Here is an 18,606-nt window from a genome sequence, read left to right on the forward strand (position 1 = left end):
TCTTGGTCCATGTACTCCAGGCATACCCCGAGAGAAGGAGCTTTGGGTCCCCAGGGGCTGCTGGTTTTCTGGTCCCTTTGCTATGCACCGCATTAGCAGCAAACATGTCCGTCGTGGCAAGAATCTTCCTGCTGGGCAGATATTGAGCCGTCTCTTTAATTGCATGTTTTGGGGAGGAGGGCCGAAGGAGGATGGGGTGGGTAGGTGGGGAGCAGAGGAAGGAAAGGGGTGGTGCCAAAAGAGTTGATAAATTTACTGGCCTCTCTGAAATCAACCTGAAGCAGAAATTCTTCCTCTGGACTTTCCCTTCACCTGAATAGAAAGGGAGGAGGGAGGGAATTGGGAGATTAGGAGGACATCTATGCAAACCTCAGGCTTTGAGTTGCTGTTGCTTAAACATGGAGGAAGATGACCCCAATTAGAAGGGACCAAGGTCAGCCCTCCCTTGCTCCCAGTCTGTTGGCTGATAGGAGCTAGCTCTTTGACAGCCAGCTCTCATGTCAGGCAACTCTTCTGTGGCCCTTCATCTCACCTTTTCTCTGCTTTTCTGTGATCCTTGTGAATCACAGGATTTCCCTTCTTACCCTGGAAAGCATTCTCTGCAGACTAATTTCAGGGCACATGTAACAATTGTAAACAAAACTACTGGGTTTTAAAACCTTTTTAGGAAGGTGAACACTTTTTGGGAGCAGTCAGAAAGTGGACTGAAACCTTGCTTAGACAACAGGCAGGTAATTTGAACCCATCGGCCTGTCAGGGCCCTGAGTGCACTAACAGGCCTTAATGGCCTTGACCAGCCTCACCTGTGGCTTCTGTCTACATTCTCTGCCCATGGGCCCAGGAGTCTCATTACAGCTCAGGCCAGTGCCTTCAGTCCTTCAGTCTAGATCTACATCGCAGAAGTACCAGTCTCTACCTGTCCATGGACCTGTCCTGTCCAGGGATCTTATTACCTGGACTCCAACCCTTGGATTGTCTTCCCATCTTGATGTTGGATCTGTTTATTATTCTTATTATAGACCTGCTGGGCAATGACTGGACTATGTCTGACCCTGTTTACCTTCAACAGACCTGATCCTGATCTTGACCTGCAGATTGACTCTCTGACTTGGCCTTAGGCCTGCCACATTACCACAAACTTGCCTGATGATCTAGACTCTTGGTTGAACCTGACCATCACCTCCAGGCCTGCCTTGGTTGCCTTGCTCAGGTGCAGGGGCTGGGCCCTGCCAGGCAAGGCCTCTGCCCTGCTAGCTGTGTTACTGCATTCAGCTCCTGGCTTCCCACCCCATATAGGGAGCAGCCAGACTTTGCTGCCCCCTGACACTGGCCAGCACTGTGCAGGAACTGTGCTGTGATGGTGCCAGCTTTACCTGTGCTGCAGAAGTGACTCCTGCTTGCTCGCTGCTGTCAGTAGGGATGGTTAGCATCCTTGGGTCGTTTCAACTGGACCTTCAAACGTTTCATGCCAATCTGGAAGCCATTCATGGCCTGGATAGCAGTCTGTGCACTGGATGGGTTGTCAAAGCTTACAAAACCTGAAGGACAGGACACAGGCATAGATAATAACAGCACTGTTGGTGCCATGCCCAATGCATGAGTGTCCTCATTATCCATCATGCTTCCCTTGCCCGCTGGCATCAGCACTCACCAAAACACTTGCTCTGGTTGGTGGCACGATCCATGAATACCTTGGAAGAAATTATATTGCCAAAGGGCAGGAACATCTGCATCAACTCATTGTCTCCAAACTCCTGAGGGAGATGGTAGATGAAGAGATTGCAGCCTTCAGGACCTGCAGGCATGGGGGCAATAGGGAGGGACAAAACAGAGAGCCCCCAAAGGGAAGGGAAAGAGAAATGGGCTCAACTCAGAGCACAGCACTGGAGGAGAACCCCAGCACTGCCTCCTTCTGTCTCGCCCTCCCCTTGCTTTTCTCTCTCAGCCACTGGTCCATGAAGGGTTCTGAGGGCTCTCTTAAGAGCAGCTGGGAGGCAATATGCAGAACTAGAGTTTCTGGAAAGCAGATTCACAGCTTGCCCAGCTCCCACATGGGGTGCTGGACACAACAACTGTGTCTGGGTGCTGTTTCGCTGGAAGGAAATTAGCTCCTTATTCATAGTTCTCCCAGTCCTAGGGGGGCAGCAGACGCTACTATGTGAAAGCTGCTGCTCTAGCATTCCCTGCCCACAGCTATGCAGTGGTTGCCTTCAGCCCATAAGCCGCAGCCCCAACTGGAAATCTGGATTGCCATACATCCGATTTATGGGATGACCTGGTCCTGCCCACTCCTTCACTTGCTCCCTGTGAGCCTGATGAGCACAAGGAGCTGTTTCCTCGCTGACACCTGCTGTACGAAGCAGGAGCAGACAGAGAATGCCTTTGCCTCCAAATTCTGTCCAGGCCAGTTTCAAAATAAGCTGAAAAACAAACTCGTGAAGTTAGGAAGGCTGAAGAGAGAGGACAGTATGTTGGAGAGGCTGGTTTGACTGGTACCAGTGTGGTTCTGGCATCAATAAAGATGGGGAGGAAGTGCTCTTTTCCTCTGCCTGCGTAGGGAAGGTGCTCACTCTATACCCTTTGGTATCAAAGCTTGGTGTTCTAGTGCTTGCTGTCCCCTTTGTACTTGGCAGCATCTGGCCAGGGATGAGCTCAGAAAGTTTACATGACAAGCATCCTCTGAACCCTTCCAGTCCACTTACTGCAGAGACATTGTTGGTTCCGTAACCCAGCTCCAATATTAAAGATTAGAGTAGACAAAGTTTAGTGCTGTCTCCTCTCCATTGTTCTGTGGTGCAGAAGACAAGCTACACAAATCCTGCTCCTCCCGCCCCCCCGCCAGACACACACATTCCCACCCTGATCCTCACCTTCTCGTTGCTGCTGCTGCAGGATGGGAGGTGGCTGAGGGATGCTCTGAGCAATGGCAGTGGTTGGATACACAGCTGTATTCCAAGGAGACAGAACAAACTGTTTACCTGAGGATCTGGTCAGCCACACAAGGGCCTGAGGGAGACAAGGGAAGCTGGTACCTGCATACTGCTGAACTCCTGTGAAGGCTGGGTGCAAACTCTCTGCTACTGAAGGGCTCTGGGCTGCAGAGAAAAACATAATCAGAAGCACAGCAAAGGGAATCACTCATGTGTTCTCTCTGTCTCTCCCCCACTCCCAACCCCCCTGCCAAGTGAGTCTCAGTGCCTGGCCAGTACAGAGCTAGTGTTTTGTGTGGAGAATCCAGAAAAGAGGTCCTGAGGTCTCTGGATGTGGTTTTTTTTTCCTGCTCTCCGTACCTGAGTATGGCACAAGGCCATTGGTGTAAACTGTTTCCAAGGTTGGATGCCCATTTGGGAATGGTACCACTCCAGTGAACCCATTTGAAATGGGTGCCACCAGTCCTGGCATGGCTGCTGTTCCCAGGAGAGGCGGTGAATGTAGCCCTGTAGAGCAAGAAGAGAGGACATCCCATGAGAGTCGAGGTCCTGCAAAGCCTGTGCTCCCTTCTTCCATCTGCTTGTGTGTATAAAGCTATTATCTATTAGCCGTTATAAGACTGCTATGTATAAAGCTATCATCTCTTCTAGCTGGCAAATGCAGGTGACAGACTAGTGCTGGAGCCTTCACAAAATTAGAGGCAGCACTAGTGAGAAGAGTGTATGCAGCATTGCTAGTCCTGGCTGCTGTCAGAGCTTTGGGATGGAACATTTTTAATCCAGGTTTGTACAGCACCTATCATGATACAGCCCTGTTCTTGACAGGTGTTCAAACCCAATATGCATTATTGCTGATATTTTAACTGTGGGATGATGATAATGAATAATAGCACTGCTGTGCTCAGAGTCAGGTACAATCCTGGGAACCTGGTCCTTCTTTACTATATCAAAGGGAAAAACTGCAGCAGAGAATAACAGCAATAGGGCAAGAGAATGTGCATTGAACACAAGGGTGTCAGGGACGTTGCAGAAATTTGCACAGGACTAGGGACTGCTGCCCTCAGAGGCTGCACTGCTAGAAAAGAGTGGCCTAATCCAGATGGTGAGAGGTGGGAACTGTTTTACCTGTACGAGCACCGTGCTTAGTGCTGGGGCAGAAGGTTCATTGGTAGTGAAGGACTTGCTGCATCCTGGCCCGCACCAGGCCCTCACCTGATGTTGGTGCAATAGGAGTGGCTGGCAGCCCGTTGAGACTGACGGCACCGATCTGTTGGATGTGGCAAGGGGAAAAGGCGACGCCTGGGCTCAGGTAGCTGCCGTGGGAGGTGGAGAGAACCGTTGTCTGCTGCTGCATCAGCTGCAAGGCAGGACCATGCAATCAGGGCCCCATGCTGCCCAGGGCTTTGCGCCACTGGGGGCCTCGCGCTGCCCAGGGGCCTCACTCCGCTCAGAGCCACACACGGCTCAGTGGCCGGCTCCGCTCGCCCGGGGCCTCGCGCGGCGGGGGGCCTCCCGCCATCAAGGCCGCACCGCAGCCGCGGGAGGAGCTCGGGGAGGCTGCGCAGCCCAGCTCAACTTCCGCTTTCCCCCGCCGCTGCCTGCGGCCGGGGCCGGGCCGGAGCTGCGGCCCCGCCATCTCCCCCAGCCACCACTGGGCGTCGCCGGGCTTCCGCCGCCTCCCCGGAGCTTCCAGCGACTCGGCGGGACTTGCTGAGGCAGGCGGGCGGCGGCGGCGCCGTCCTGTGAAGCACCGCGCCCCGCCCGGCTGACCGTCCCCGCGCCCGGGGGCCCCCGAGGTGGGCCTGGAGCTCCCTGCGGCCACGTACTCAAGCGGCGGGTCGGCGGCCTGCGTGGAAGCCCCCGAGAGCTGGGCACAGCTTCCTGCTCTGCAGCCGGGAGACACGGCTAGGCGGGCCTCCTCTGCAAAGCCAGGGCCATAGCCGGGCAGCCCTCCACCCACCCTCGCCCTCTCTGCAGGCCAGCTGCCTTGAGGGGTTTTTGCTCACTCAGCTGTGCGCCGGGCCATTGGGATGGGTCCTTCCTGCTCAGAGCTCCTGCAGTGGGTTATTGGGCAGAGAAAGGGGTGTGCTCCTGGCACCCAGCAGCACCCTCTCACCACAGGCCCTACTGCTCTGTCAGGCACAGCAACGACATTTCCTCCCAGCTACAGCCCCTTCTCTGACCACTGCCACTTCTCCTGGGACAGTGCCAGGTATTAACACAGCTTTGCCTTGAGGAACAGGGTCCAAATCCCTCTCCTTTTGCCCAGCCTCAACAAGGAGACCATGCTGCTGGGAGACATGCGGAGCTCATCCTGGTACATGCACCCTGCCATACAACCAGGTGTCTGTCCAGGCCCAGCTCTTATGGCATGCTTTGCTGTCTGATGATCCACTGAGCTCAGTCTTTCCTCGGGCAGTGGCCTGCACCCTGGGGTTGGGAGATGGCAGCTCCTTGTGGGCCTGTAATACACCTGACTAGGCAGAGATGCACAATGCAAAAAGAAAGTGTGGGGAGGGTGGGACATGAGGTTGGGAGGAGAGTTAGGAGAAAGAAGAAAAAAAATCCTTCTGGTCCTGTTTGACCATCAGTTGGTGCTCTGGAGCATGAGATTAAATCCGACTGCACTCAGAGCACAGCAGCAACAAAGATTTAGTTCTGAATGCAAAATTATCCAGCCTTGTCTTCACCATCAAGCAAGAAGAGCGGGGGGGGAAACAGGCACAGCTTTCTGGAAACTGTACAATTCCACAGGAGGAGCTGGGGGGTGGCGCATGGCAAAACCCAAGAAAAACAAATCCTCCTTACATTCACTGCAACCGTATCCCACTGTCTGCTCTGCAACATAAATACACACCACTCAAGTAACGTGCCTCATCCACAAATGGCTGAGTCAGTAAGCCAGTTTGGCCCAGGTCTCAGCTGGAGAATCTGGTAACTCTGAAAAGTTCATGGCTAGCTAAACCTTCTCTTAGTTTCCTCCACACAAAAGCTGATTATTGTTGTTGCATAAAAAGAAGAGGAATTCCCCAATTTCATGGCATTGCTGTCTCTGTAAGCTGGCACAAGCAAAGCAGCTGGGGTGGAAGTGGGTCTTCAGGGCAGTGCTGGGATAGGAGAGAGCCCTTTCTGGGGCAGAGGTGGGACACTCCGAGGCACGCCCCAGAGCAGGGTCTCTGCAGGCAGGCAGAACTGACTGACAGCAAAGGGGTTCGCTACCACTTGACTCCAGAAAGCAAGCACCCTGAAATCATCTCATCTGTTCGCCGCCACATTGTCTTTGGAGTGATTCCCCTGAAGCAAGCCTTACTCACATTACTGGGAACCCCTCACCCTGAGCCAGGATTACAGCAAAATGTGGCCTTCCTGAGAGCACAAAACTCTAAGGAAGGTGTCCTGATGGCAAGCAGTCTGCACATATTCCCAGTCCTGTCTTCACACTGTCCCCATTTAAGGATGCAGGAACCAATGCATTTCTTATTTACTAGATGAATATTGATTTTCTTTTTTCTCATTAATGCCTGTTCTGTGCCAGGCTCTGGCTGGAACAAGACCTGCATCCGACTGCACGTGCACCAAACTAGCATTCTGAAATTGTTTTCATTACTTAAATAAAATTACCATAATGAACCATAAGAGCAGAAAGAAATGGGGTGTGTGTGAACAAACTATGTTTTGTGTTTAGAACCAACTGATTTATGAAATACAAGAAATATTCAAGCATTATAAACAGTAAATTGCACTGGCTGCTTTTTTAAGACTTCAATCCTCTTTTGTATTGATAGATTATTTTTTCAGCTCCAAATCAGTTCCCTGATTCCATCTGAACTAATCACTGAATTCAACTTGTTGAATAAACTGAAATGAAGGAACTCACTTTTCACTTGCAGAAGAGGCACCTTGGATCAAAACCTGGTTTAAGCACTGAAATAAACTGCTTCCAGATGCTTAGCCAGTCATATTTCCCAAATAAATATGAGAATTTTTCTTACAAACTGTATCAGCTAACATGTACTGTTTGACTATTTTAATACCTTACTTTGTATATTTGAACATATCCAAATAACTTTAGACCTAACATAGTTTGTGATTATTTCATCTTTAATTTGAGATAGTTTTTAAAGGAAAATGCAATTAATATAAATTTAAAACATCCAACTGAAAAAAACAAACAAACAAAACCCAAACAACCCAGGCTCCAAACAACTTCTTCCTAGGCTGGGGACGCTAGGGACCTCTTTGGCTTGGCGAGGCAGCAAATCCCATGGGGGCAGAGAGAGAAAGTTGTTGGCATATTAAACTGTGGATGTAAGAACCAATGCCTATGATGCACCAGTTGACCCCAGCAGCACTCACTCCTCTCAGTCTGATTCAACCACATACATAATTGTTAGCTGCATCTCCTGGGCCTGTGAGTAACCTTGGATGCAGCATCTACTACTCCAAGCCCTGCACCATGCAAGCATGAACTATGTTCATGCAGTCCTGGTCAAGCGGGGAAGTCCCAGATGACCGGAAGTTAGCAAATGTGACGCCCATCTACAAGAAGGGTCGGAAGGAGGATCCAGGGAACTACAGGCCTGTCAGCCTGACCTCAGTGCCAGGAAAGGACATGGAGCAGGTCATCTTCAGTGCCATTACGCGGCACGTGCGGGACAACCAGGGGATCAGGCTCAGCCAGCATGGGTTTATGAAAGGGAGGTCCTGCTTCACGAACCTGGTCTCCTTCTATGACAAGGTGACCCGCTTAGTGGATGAGGGGAAGGCTGTGGATGTTGTGTACTGGGACTTTAGTAAGGCCTTTGACACTGTCTCCCACAGCATTCTCCTGGAGAAGCTGGCTGCTCACGGCTTGGATGGGTGCACTCTGCGCTGGGTTAAAAACTGGTTGGACGGCCGAGCCCAGAGAGTGGTGGTGAATGGAGTTAAATCCAGTTGGTGGCTGGTCACAAGTGGTGTCCCCCAGGGCTCAGTACTGGGGCTGGTCCTGTTCAATATCTTCATTGATGATCTGGATGAGGGGATTGAGTGCACCCTCAGTAAGTTTGCAGATGACACCAAGTTGGGTGGAAGTGTCGATCTGCTGGAGGGCAGGAAGGCCCTACAGAGGGGCCTGGACAGGCTGGATCATTGGGCCGGGGCCAAATGTATGAGATTCAACAAGGCTCAGTGCCGGGTCCTGCACTTCGGTCACAACAACCCCGTGCAACACTACAGGCTTGGGGAGGAGTGGCTGGAGAGCTGCCTGGCTGAAAAGGACCTGGGGGTGTTGCTTGACAGCCGCCTGAACACGAGCCAGCAGTGTGCTCAGGTGGCCAAGAGGGCCAATGGCATCCTGGCTTGTATCAGGAATAGTGTGGCCAGCAGGACCAGGGAGGTGATAGTGCCCCTGTACTCGGCACTGGTGAGGCCGCGCCTCGAGTGCTGTGTTCGGTTTTGGGCCCCTCACTACAAGAAGGACATGGAGGTGCTGGAGCGTGTCCAGAGAAGGGCAACGAAGCTGGTGAAGGGTCTAGAGAACAGGTCTTACGAGGAGCGGCTGAGGGAGCTGGGGTTGTTTAGTCTGGAGAAGAGGAGGCTGAGGGGAGACCTTATTGCTCTCTACAGCTACCTGAAAGGAGGTTGTAGCCAGGTGGGGGTCGGTCTCTTCTCCCAAGTAACAAGCGATAGGACGAGAGGAAACGGCCTCAAGCTGTGCCAGGGGAAGTTTAGGTTGGATATTAGGAAAAACTTCTTCACCAAAAGGGCAGTCAGGCATTGGAACAGGCTGCCCAGGAAAGTGGTTGAGTCTCCATCCCTGGAGGTATTTAAAAGACGGGTAGATGTGGTGCTTGAGGACATGGTTTAGTGGTGGACTTGGCAGTGATAGGTTAACGGTTGGACTCAGTGATCTTAAGGGTCTTTTCCAACCGTAACGATTCTATGATTCTATGTTGGAGTTCCCTTGAGCCCTGGCTTACCAGAGGTCCCAGCTCCCAAGAGCTGCCCATGGCAGGACATTTGGAGGTTCTGTAAGGAGATTCAGCAAGGAAATCCCTGCCTTCTGTATCCACTTCCAGAGACATTAGATGGCATTTCAAAGGGTTGATACCCTCTCCCTCTGATGGGGATGCTGTATGCATATGAGAACTGGCTAGGATCTCTCCTCTGGGAGAAGGGAGACCAAAGACCAGGATGACACAAGAGCAGATACAGTCAGGTGTGAGGTCAGTGCCTCAGAAAGAAGAAGCAGAGAGAGAACCAAAACCAGTGGAAAGGAAAAGGAGGAAAAAAACTGGAAGAGTGGGAGACAGGCTGAGTCTTGAGTCAAGGGGAAAGCCAAAATAAAGTCTAAAATAATGAAAGGCCAGTGAAGAATCAGAGACAAAGCAACTCATTTACAGATACAACTCAGGAGAAAGAAGATGCAGATAAGCAATGAGCACAGCCTAGGCCTGACTGGCTTCTTGTCATCAGCAGGAGTTTCTAAAGATTGGAGGGCACTTAAAGACCAAGTCTAGAAGGTCTCGCTGCTCTCCTTCCTTACACATCCTGGACCATAAGCTGATTTTGTGCCATCATAACCTCACTGTGTGGCCCATTCCTGCCTCCTTCACCATCATACCATGCCCCAGTTAGTGCCATCTCCATGACAGCAGAAGATAGACCAGAAGGATCATCTCATAGCTGACCCACAGCTGAGCTAAGCTACAACCTTAGACCTCAGGTATAGCTGACTTGCGGATTACAGGTCTGGATAGAAAAGACTGGTCCTGGCAAGAGGACCTGGTGTCTGGTCAGAAAGGGTTCTCCCCTCTAAACCAATCTTCTGCTGGAAGCCTTTGTGCTTGGAATGGTATAGCTGTTCTCAGCCTCATTACACAAGAAGAATCAAATAATCTGTGTTGGACAAATTCTACATTTGGTTCCCAAAATTCCCCAACAGTATGGAGCCTCATATGTATTGCCTCTTTTCTTTTGCTACTCCATGCTCCTGCCACACACTTAAATGGCATTTGGCAGTTTCTGGGGATTCTTTGAGAGGAAAATGGCCAACAATTGAGAAACAGTTCCTTCTCTGTCCTGTAGATGGGAAGGAGACACACCAAGTAGCCACTGAAGCCAGAGGTAAAAGAGGTGTCCACATATATGAGAAGAACAGGTTTATTTGCACCACCCCCACCACCCCCCTGGGAAAATTACTTTCAGTAACAGTTATCTACTTTTGAGTTCTTTCTTTGACACAAGCATCTCTCATGCCTTGAGCAATTTCTGAGCCTCCTTCCATGGGCTTTATACTTGGCAGCAGAGACCTGAAAGCGACAGTCACCAAGAAGACCCAAAAGATGCTCCACCACAGCTGACCAGGGACTTCTGGAGTTTGTGACCTACCTCAAACATCAATGGCAGTCACCACCATTGCTCCAAGGCAATGACGTTCTCTCGCTAAGCTCCAAAGCACAGCCAGTCTTGCCAGAGGAGGCCAGACTGCTGAAACACCTCTGACCCTCTGCTACCCACTGCTCCCTCCCTAGCATCCTGCAAACTCCCTAGTCACACTAGCCAAGAGAGAAAACCCTGGGAGCCAAGGACAGCACTGGGGGGGATTAGAGAATCTCCCTCCTGAGAATCTCAGCAGAGAAATAAACACATGAGGCTGGGTCCAGGGCTCTCATGGTGCTCCAGAAACAGAGACATACATTTGTGCCATAGACCAAGAGGAAGAGTTCACAAGTTGGCAGTCTGCCATGTCTGGCAGACATCACTCAGGAATCATGGCTCTGAGCTGTCCTCAAAACAAGACAGAAAGACACCAGGTCATACTTGACCTGTTCCCAGACACCTCCGCCAGCCTACACCACATCAGAGAAATCCAGACTCACTTTGAGAAGGTCCCAGCTCTCTCCTGTCACCCCTTCCAGGAGAGAAATGCACAAAGACTAGGCTGCTGACCAGAGAAACTGAAGCCAGGAACAACTCCCAGGTGCTGGGAAGCTTTCACGCATTTGTTACAGAGACCTGTTCATGGTCTCCCAGCCCAGGTATGGTGTTGCCCCATAGCCAAGAGGGCAGCCTTTCCCCACACACACACGCGTGATACTCACAGCCTGCGCATAGGCGCTGTATGGGCTGAACGGCAAGGTGAGAGATGGAGTGAATATCCCCAGCTGCCCCACCATTTGCTGCATACGACGGAGGGTCCTCTCCTTATCTGTGTCAGCAAACTTCACCACTAGACTGGAGGAGGCGCCCTAGGCACAGAGAGAGGAGACAGAGAGAGGAAGCAGGGGGAGAAAAGGCCGTGGGACAGCCAGAGAGTCAGCAGTCAGGCAAGGTGGGATGGGGCAGAACAGGCAGCAGAGAGGAGTGGGAAGAGGAGCAGAACAGCAAATATTGGTGTGAAAGCGCTCGGGAGGCTGCCTGGAACCTGGGCTGTGCCCTTCCCCATCCATCCGTCCATCCAACCCTTCCCTCTCCCACCCTTCCCCTCACACCCTGGGCTTTGCACAGCTGCACAAGTGGGTGCACACATCCCTGGCTGCATTCACCAGGTGGTGGTGCAGCCAGGAACACCCGGACACTCTCAGCCACAAGCACCATCTTTCCACCACCATGAGCTTGGCTGGATAGGCAAAGCAGTTCCTGGCAGCTGGAAATACCTCTGCTGCAGCAATGCACTGTCCTGCCCACAAGGTGCCCCAATCCAGGTGAGAGATTGTGAGAGAGGAGATCACAACTGCAGCGCCACTTGCACAAGAAGGCACAGCTGCGGCTACACAACCCCACACCACGCACAAAGAGTTCCCATCCACATCCAGCCTGCCCCAGAAGGCGGGCAGTGTGCTCAGACACTGCTCACATTGCTGAACTGTTAGCTTGCACCCTGCTCAGTTTTGAACTACTCCAGGTAGCTGTCTCCAAGACAAATTCATGGCCTCGTTCTTGGCTCTCTTTTATTTAGCCTTTATAGCTATTTAAGTGCTGTCACTACCAGTCTGGACAAACATAGATATACACACCAGCCCAGGAGACAAGATGGTTCCCAAAGACAAGAGCACAGATGTGCACACACACACCCCCCACACCCCACAACCACACAAGCTGGAAACTGCAGTTGAACCTGTCATCGTTTTGGACAGTGAGGGGAGGTCCCTGCAACAGGGTGACAGGAAGAGGATTGGGAAGAGGATTAGGAAGAGGGTAGGTACCCTGGCCTTATACTCACGGGCATTGTCTGGCTGCCATGGAGTGCGTGGATTGCTGCCTGAGCCTCTGTGTGAGATGAGAACTTTACAAAAGCACAGCCTGGAAAGGGACAGAAAGAGCATAGGAGATTTGCAGTGACAGGACTGCTGTGAAAGTGCCCCCTGCATCATCACGCAAGAGACAGTATCCGGATCTCAGGCAGGGAAAAGGAAAGCCACCCCAAGAAAGCAGGGAACAAAAAGGATGACTCATCCCAAGTCGTCTATCCTGGAAAAAACAGGAAGGGTCTCAAATTGTTACTTCAACGATATACTCTATAGACGATGTCACCATCTCCACCCTTGCCCCTGATTACCTCTTCCCCAGATTCGCTATGCACTCCTAATTGTGGGTACAAACATTTCAAACTGCAGACCCAGACTGAGCCAACAGGCTCACTAGTGATCCTGATAACTCAGCTACTCATCGTGCTCTGCTTCCCCTCCTTTCACCTTGGTCTCTACCCATCCTCCCCAATCTTTCCTTGCAGCAGACAACTCTTCCTGCCCTGCTCCCTATGCCTGGCTGTGATATGGGTTCCCATAAACATGGGGTGGGGGAATAAGTGCCCCAGTGGAAAGGAGGCACAGGTGGTGAGGCAGGTGAGCGCTACCTGAAGAGCAAGGAGAAAGGGCATGACACACAGAGGGGTTCACACCTTTGCTGTTACCATCAGGTCCACGGAGCACCGTACATTCATCAATGACCCCAAATGGTTCAAAGAGCCGGAGCACATCATCCTCAGACTGCTGCTTATTTAACATGCCCACAAAGAGCTTCCTGTCCCCTAGGGGCAAACACAGAAACATCAACCTTCTATGAGGCTTACAGTCCAAAGCAGGAGGATAGGGACACTTAAGCACAAAACAGCCTAGTGTGGAAAACATGCCTGGCATGGAAATGATTTGCTGTTGGCTGAAATGCTTCCAGGGGTGAGTATGCAGGGTCCTCCCAAGCTCTCCACACCTGCAAAGGTTTCTGTGGCTTCCCCTGTCCTACCCTCCCCAAAGGAAAACAAAAGATTAATAATTTCCTTCTGTTCATCAGCCCTTTCCTTTGAATGATCCAACACAAATGGTAATAAGAAAAACTGCCTGGGCAATTATACCCTTATTGAACAATATGTGAAGTCCAAGAGGTACCTTAGGAAATACAGCAGACCAACCCAGGCAGGGTGAATAAATTCCAGGACCTTTGGCTTCTGTTTCCTTTTCCTTCTCTCCAAGATCACTGTTTCCACAGCTGCTATGTAACCAAGCATCTTAGCTTCAATTTGCCCTTCCCTCCCCAGTCTAACCAGTATGTCTACCGTGCTGTCCTCTAAGGCCTGGAATAAACCCTGGCATCCTGGGTCCCAATTTGCTTCACCATAGGATCAGCCAAATGCAAGACAGTTGGGTGAGGGCCAACAAATAGCTCCATGGTCCCCACTCCCCCCTCTCCAAGGGCATTCTGTACCCATGTCACACTGGTGGGGGGCTGGAAGGCTGGCCAACACATCCAGGACTTTGAGCTCAGGGTCATTCTGGGCTCCTCCAGGGTTCCTCCATCAGAATGAATTGAGGATTATGGTTTTGTTGGGATGGCCAAGTGTGGAGGTGGGAAGAAAGGTGCACAGTGCTTTCTTCCCCTCTCTACCCCTATCAGTACACACAGGGGCCCATCACAGCCTGATGCCATCCAGTTGAGCACAAACACAGCAGTGGCTGGGGCAACATCCTCCACAGATTGCTGTGAACAGCTATTAAAATAGCACAACATTAAAATCCCAGCCTAAATGCCAGCCTGATCTCCATTTTTGCAAGGAGACAGTTGTGCCAACTACAGAGTTAACCCTGCCCCACTGCCCCAAACATGCATAGGGAGACACAACCCATAGGAGTGAATGTGTCAGGATATGGCTTGGGAAGAGAAGCGAGAGAGGATTCCTTATTGTTAGCGACAGGATCAGAGAGGCTGGCTTCAAACAAAACCAATGTAATGTGACGCACGTCAGGGAAAATAGCAAGGAAGCTGCTATCTGTTTGAGAGTGCAGTGACCTGAAAAACAACAGGTCTTGGAGCTACAGAAGCAGAGCAGGCTGCAGGGGTGGTGGTGTGTATGTATGGCAGGAACGGATGACACATTACACATTCACACTGCCGGCAAAGCCCCACCACAGCCGCTTCCTTGCTCCCCTTGGCTCAGAGGATGGTTCCCACCCAGGTAAGTAAGCAAGCTGCCTCCCCACAACTGCTCTGCCACATACAGACACACCTGGGAACACATGCAGGAAGTATCTACACGTGCCATTGGTCCCTTGCAGAAAAGCAGATGCACACACACACAACATGAATGGACAAGCACACAGTCTCATGCATGCACGGGAACATGCTTGCACATTGACCCAGCCCCAGCAGGTGCCTTCAGAAACAAACTTCCTCAGTGAGCAAGAGGGATGTGCAGACAGATGCACTCTTCCACCATGCAGACACCACAGGGAGCCACTTTGTATGGCTGCACCACCCCACAGAGCCCAAGCACAAGCTCATGCAGGCACAGCTCTCCACTAGGCACTAGATGTACATGCAACACAGATGCCACTTTGATCCACCACAGATAAAGGGTTAAAAGTGCTGCATCTAAGGCTCTTACCCAGGCTCCTGATTTGTATCATTGGAAGTGGCTCAAATATATGGCCTTGTGTATTTTTTCAAGGCCAAATTTCCTGGCTTCCCCATTTTCTTGATTCCCTGGATAACTAAAACTGTGGAAATTTCATCCCCTTCCATTTTCCTTGTGATTCTTTCTACATTTCTCCCTGCACCTGCATGACAACAGTTGCATTTTGGAGACACTATTTCAGCTGATTGAGTCCATCCAAAATTTAGTGCTCTGGCAATGCCCAATAATCCCCAGCCAAGGCACAGGAACTAATAAACCAGGTGCTGTACAGCTGCCTTCTCAGCAGTAAGACAGCATCTGCCCCCACCCAAGGGCCAGCTCAGAAATGCAGGTGGGCAAACCAGCCAAAATATAGCACATAGAGAAGGTGAAAAAACTGACTGGAAGTGGAGTGGAAAATGGGACTGGTCAGAAACATATTTACCAGGAGGTGGAGAGGAGAACGGAAACTAAAGGAACAGTATCTCTGTGCTCCCATTAACATCACCTGGTGCCATATGTGATCCCAGTTTGGCTATGGGAGGGGATACTTGAGCTCTGCAGTGTTCCCCCTTCCTCTACCCTGAATCTATATTGCAGCTGCAGCCAGGCCTTATTTCAGATATGTGCACCATGCTGCGGCCTTTGGATTGCAAACACAGCAGGAGTTCCTCAAAAAACACATCAACAAAGGGGAGAAACACACTGGGAATTATTTGTACTGTCTTTAGATGCTGTAAAATAATCCCCTGCTCTTTGAACTAACAAGCAAATAATTGTGGACTAAGACTTTAACAGCCAGAAATGCACTTGATGGTCTTGCCTTGCTCTTTAGGGACGCCAGCAGGCTGTCTGGCTGTTTGGGTCGGGGTGGCAGGGAGGTGCCAAGACAACTGGGAAAGTCAGTTATATTAGAAATTTTAAAAGCTGGAACTCTAGGTGGGGGGAACATACAGCTACATGGACATAATGCTACTTTTGTAACATTGGCCTTTTGCTTCTGGATCTGATTTTGTGTGAAGTGAGGTTTTTGTGGAAGAACAGTGGGTAACCCATGGAGAGTCAGACAAGTGGTTCCAGTTTTGGTTGATGACTAATTCAGTGCAAAGACCTGATGGCTACCACAGCCACCCAAAGCTTAAGTCTCTGCCAAGCAACAGTCTAATGGATGAAAGAGGCCACAACTTTACAATGGAGGCACCAAACAAAAGGAACCTCGTCAACTTGCAATCAAATCAACATTAAACTGTGAGTTACTAGTTGTTTTCTCCTTCAGAGGGCCTTGAAATTTCCTGGATAATTCTTGTGGTTTCATTCTCATTCTGTTGGATAAAAAGCATTTTTCTTTACCCTGCACTTTGCGAAAGGTCCATTGAAACAGTGGATGCTAGTCTCTACTCTTGCAGTTTTACTGCAGGTCTTCTGTTGTCTGACAGGGCTCACTAATGGAATGTTTTGGAAGTCCTGTGTTTATGTGGAAATTTCAGCTTTTCTTTTTTGAATTTGGAAGAAAAAAATGCCAGCCTTCCTGGCTATGCAGAACAGGTTAAAACTGTGATACCTTAGAGACTCGAGCTGTAAAGGCAAATATAAAGAAACACACCTATTGGTTTTGAATCTTTTCTGAATGCCCAGAATGGCAATATTAGGAGGGGGTGAAGTCGCTGACAACATAAGAGAAAGATTTTTTTCACAACTGTTTTCATTTCATACAGCCCAGTTCCCAAGATTGCATGTAGGAAAAGGATCCAGGCTTGTTCCCCTAGGATGCCTCTTTGCAGCAACTGGGGACCTATGAAAGGGCTCCTCTGCTGCTGACCTCTCTCCCTCTCCATGTGTTGGAGCCCAGCCCATGATCTAGTGCCCTCTTGCTTCGGGCAGCTTCCAAATAGGGGCATTCCCCTACCAATAACCAAGCTGCCTCATCTCTCCACAAGTGGGCTGAAACCCTGCAAGCCCTTTTACCTGATGTCTGCTGTCACCACTCTTAAAGCGGTCGATCCCAAATCAGCTGGCATCCTCAAGCCACTGCTGTGGGTCACTGGCTCCTTCGGCTCCCCAGCAGGGACTCCTGCAGTGCTGGAAGATCTTCTCTCCCCCACTTGTAACAGCACACCCTCCTCCTACCATTTTTCCTTCACTTCCTCTCCGGCTCTTGTTTTTCACCCTCTGATTGGCAATTTCCTATGCTGTCCAGCAACCAGGAAAATTGTCTCTGATCTCTGACTGTTGAGTTCCCATGGAAACATGCTCTGGGCACAGTCAGTCACCCAGGCAGCAGGAGGAGGGCCAGTGCAGAGCATGTCGCTGATGAAGATACCACAGGAACAAGCGAGGAGTTAAGGCTGAATGCTTTGGCCATGAGAGAGAGAGGAGAGCACACAAGCACTGGACACTGCTCCTCTTTAAACCCAGTGCATTTAGGTCATCTCGCCAGCAGCTGTCAGCAGCAAGGATCAGGGAGAGGGAGGAAGCCTGCTCAAGCAGTTGGCTGTGGATGGGACACAGCAAATCTCCTTGGGTATGCAGAGAGCTTCCTTGTCTCTAAGGCAGTGCTAATGGGCTTGGGCTAGCTGTCGTATCACATCAGTGCAACAGAGTGCTCCAGGTCTTGCAAGAAGCACAGACAAGCTCCTCTGCCCCCTCACTCCGTCTCCTCCTGGCACTCCCAGGCTCACATCAGAGGCGTGAGGGAAAGGAGGAAAGAGCTGACAAAGCCTGTGCCAGAATCACAGGTCCCCCTCTGAACTAATGCAGGCAGCATTGTTTTACTAGTGAATTCCTTCTGCAGGGTGCAGTAACACTGAGCATCCAGATATCCCCATACAGCCCCTGCAGGGCTTGGCCAAATCTGCCTCTTTGGCACAAAATTAGCATATCTCAGACCAGGAGACAAATTCTGGTGCTCTAACTTCATGTACTTAATTCAGGGTGCTTAATTTGTGACATCAGTCCCTGGAGAGGATAATGCAGAGCAGAGCCTCACTGATGCATGCAGCTGTTCCCTTGACAAATTCCTAGTTCAAGCAGTTCTGCCCTGCCCCAAATCTTTCTTTTACCTCCTACCAGTGTGGGGCTATTGCTATAGGGAATGGCTCTTCCCATATCTGCAAACCTGCTCATCCACTTCGCTGACAAGTGGAGCATCACAACAGAAACCTTTGGAAAGAGCAACCTGATTCAGACAAATATAGGGTGCTGTCTTGACGCTGCTTCTGTCTCAGGAAAAATTCCAGTTTGTCATGGATCCTGCAGGAGCTACTTGTTTCTGAGCTCTGCAATGAAGCTGGAAGGAAGCTAGGCACATGGGCTGGACGGTTGCAGGTGTTCAGACTCCAAAGGCTGCTTTTTTCTATGACCTTCTCCATGGGAAGCAGAGCTGATGCCCTGATGTTTGCAGTCATTAGAGATTGTGGCACTTTTCATAAGCTTAGAGATTTCAGAGTCCAGTACCTTGACCAAAAGCTTGCCTCCAAATCAACATCCTGTTTTTGAACCTGTCAGCCTATTTCAGCTTAATTTGACAGAGGAGCTGAGGCATCAGAGATGTTAAGTCCCAACACATTTTGTGATACTAGGTGGCTGTGTATAGAAGAGAGTCCCTAGTAGTGCCCCACCAGCAAAAGAAAGACTGCAGAAATTACCTCAGCCTAGTATTAGACACCAGAGATTCCAGAGTTGCACTCATCTAAGGGACAAACTGTTAAGAAAACAAACCTGCAGTGGTCAGTCTGTTCACAGCCTGAAGTGTCTGTTTGGTCTGTTTTTACTGCGGTTGTGTGAGAGCTGAATGCAGGGGGTCAGCTG

At 50.5% G+C, this 18,606-nt stretch overlaps 1 protein-coding gene across 1 annotated transcript in view; it reads right to left on the bottom strand.

Moving 5' to 3' along the window:
• Window positions 1–253: 253 nt before the first annotated feature.
• CELF5 (CUGBP Elav-like family member 5) overlaps window positions 254–18,606 on the bottom strand; it is a gene marked incomplete at its 5' end in the record, with an annotated part of 42,386 nt that continues 24,033 nt past the window's right edge. Inside the window, 10 exons of the mRNA XM_082331455.1 lie at window positions 254–312; window positions 1,374–1,538; window positions 1,652–1,795; window positions 2,871–2,945; window positions 3,033–3,095; window positions 3,291–3,437; window positions 4,143–4,287; window positions 11,015–11,161; window positions 12,136–12,215; window positions 12,814–12,942. Of these exons, the coding sequence (XP_082187581.1) occupies window positions 1,411–1,538; window positions 1,652–1,795; window positions 2,871–2,945; window positions 3,033–3,095; window positions 3,291–3,437; window positions 4,143–4,287; window positions 11,015–11,161; window positions 12,136–12,215; window positions 12,814–12,942 (1,058 nt within the window). The 3' untranslated portion in view covers window positions 254–312; window positions 1,374–1,410. The remainder of the gene's footprint in view (window positions 313–1,373; window positions 1,539–1,651; window positions 1,796–2,870; window positions 2,946–3,032; window positions 3,096–3,290; window positions 3,438–4,142; window positions 4,288–11,014; window positions 11,162–12,135; window positions 12,216–12,813; window positions 12,943–18,606) is intronic.

The sequence above is a fragment of the Platalea leucorodia genome (genome assembly GCF_965183815.1).
Source record: "Platalea leucorodia genome assembly, chromosome: 21".
NCBI lineage: Eukaryota > Metazoa > Chordata > Aves > Pelecaniformes > Threskiornithidae > Platalea > Platalea leucorodia.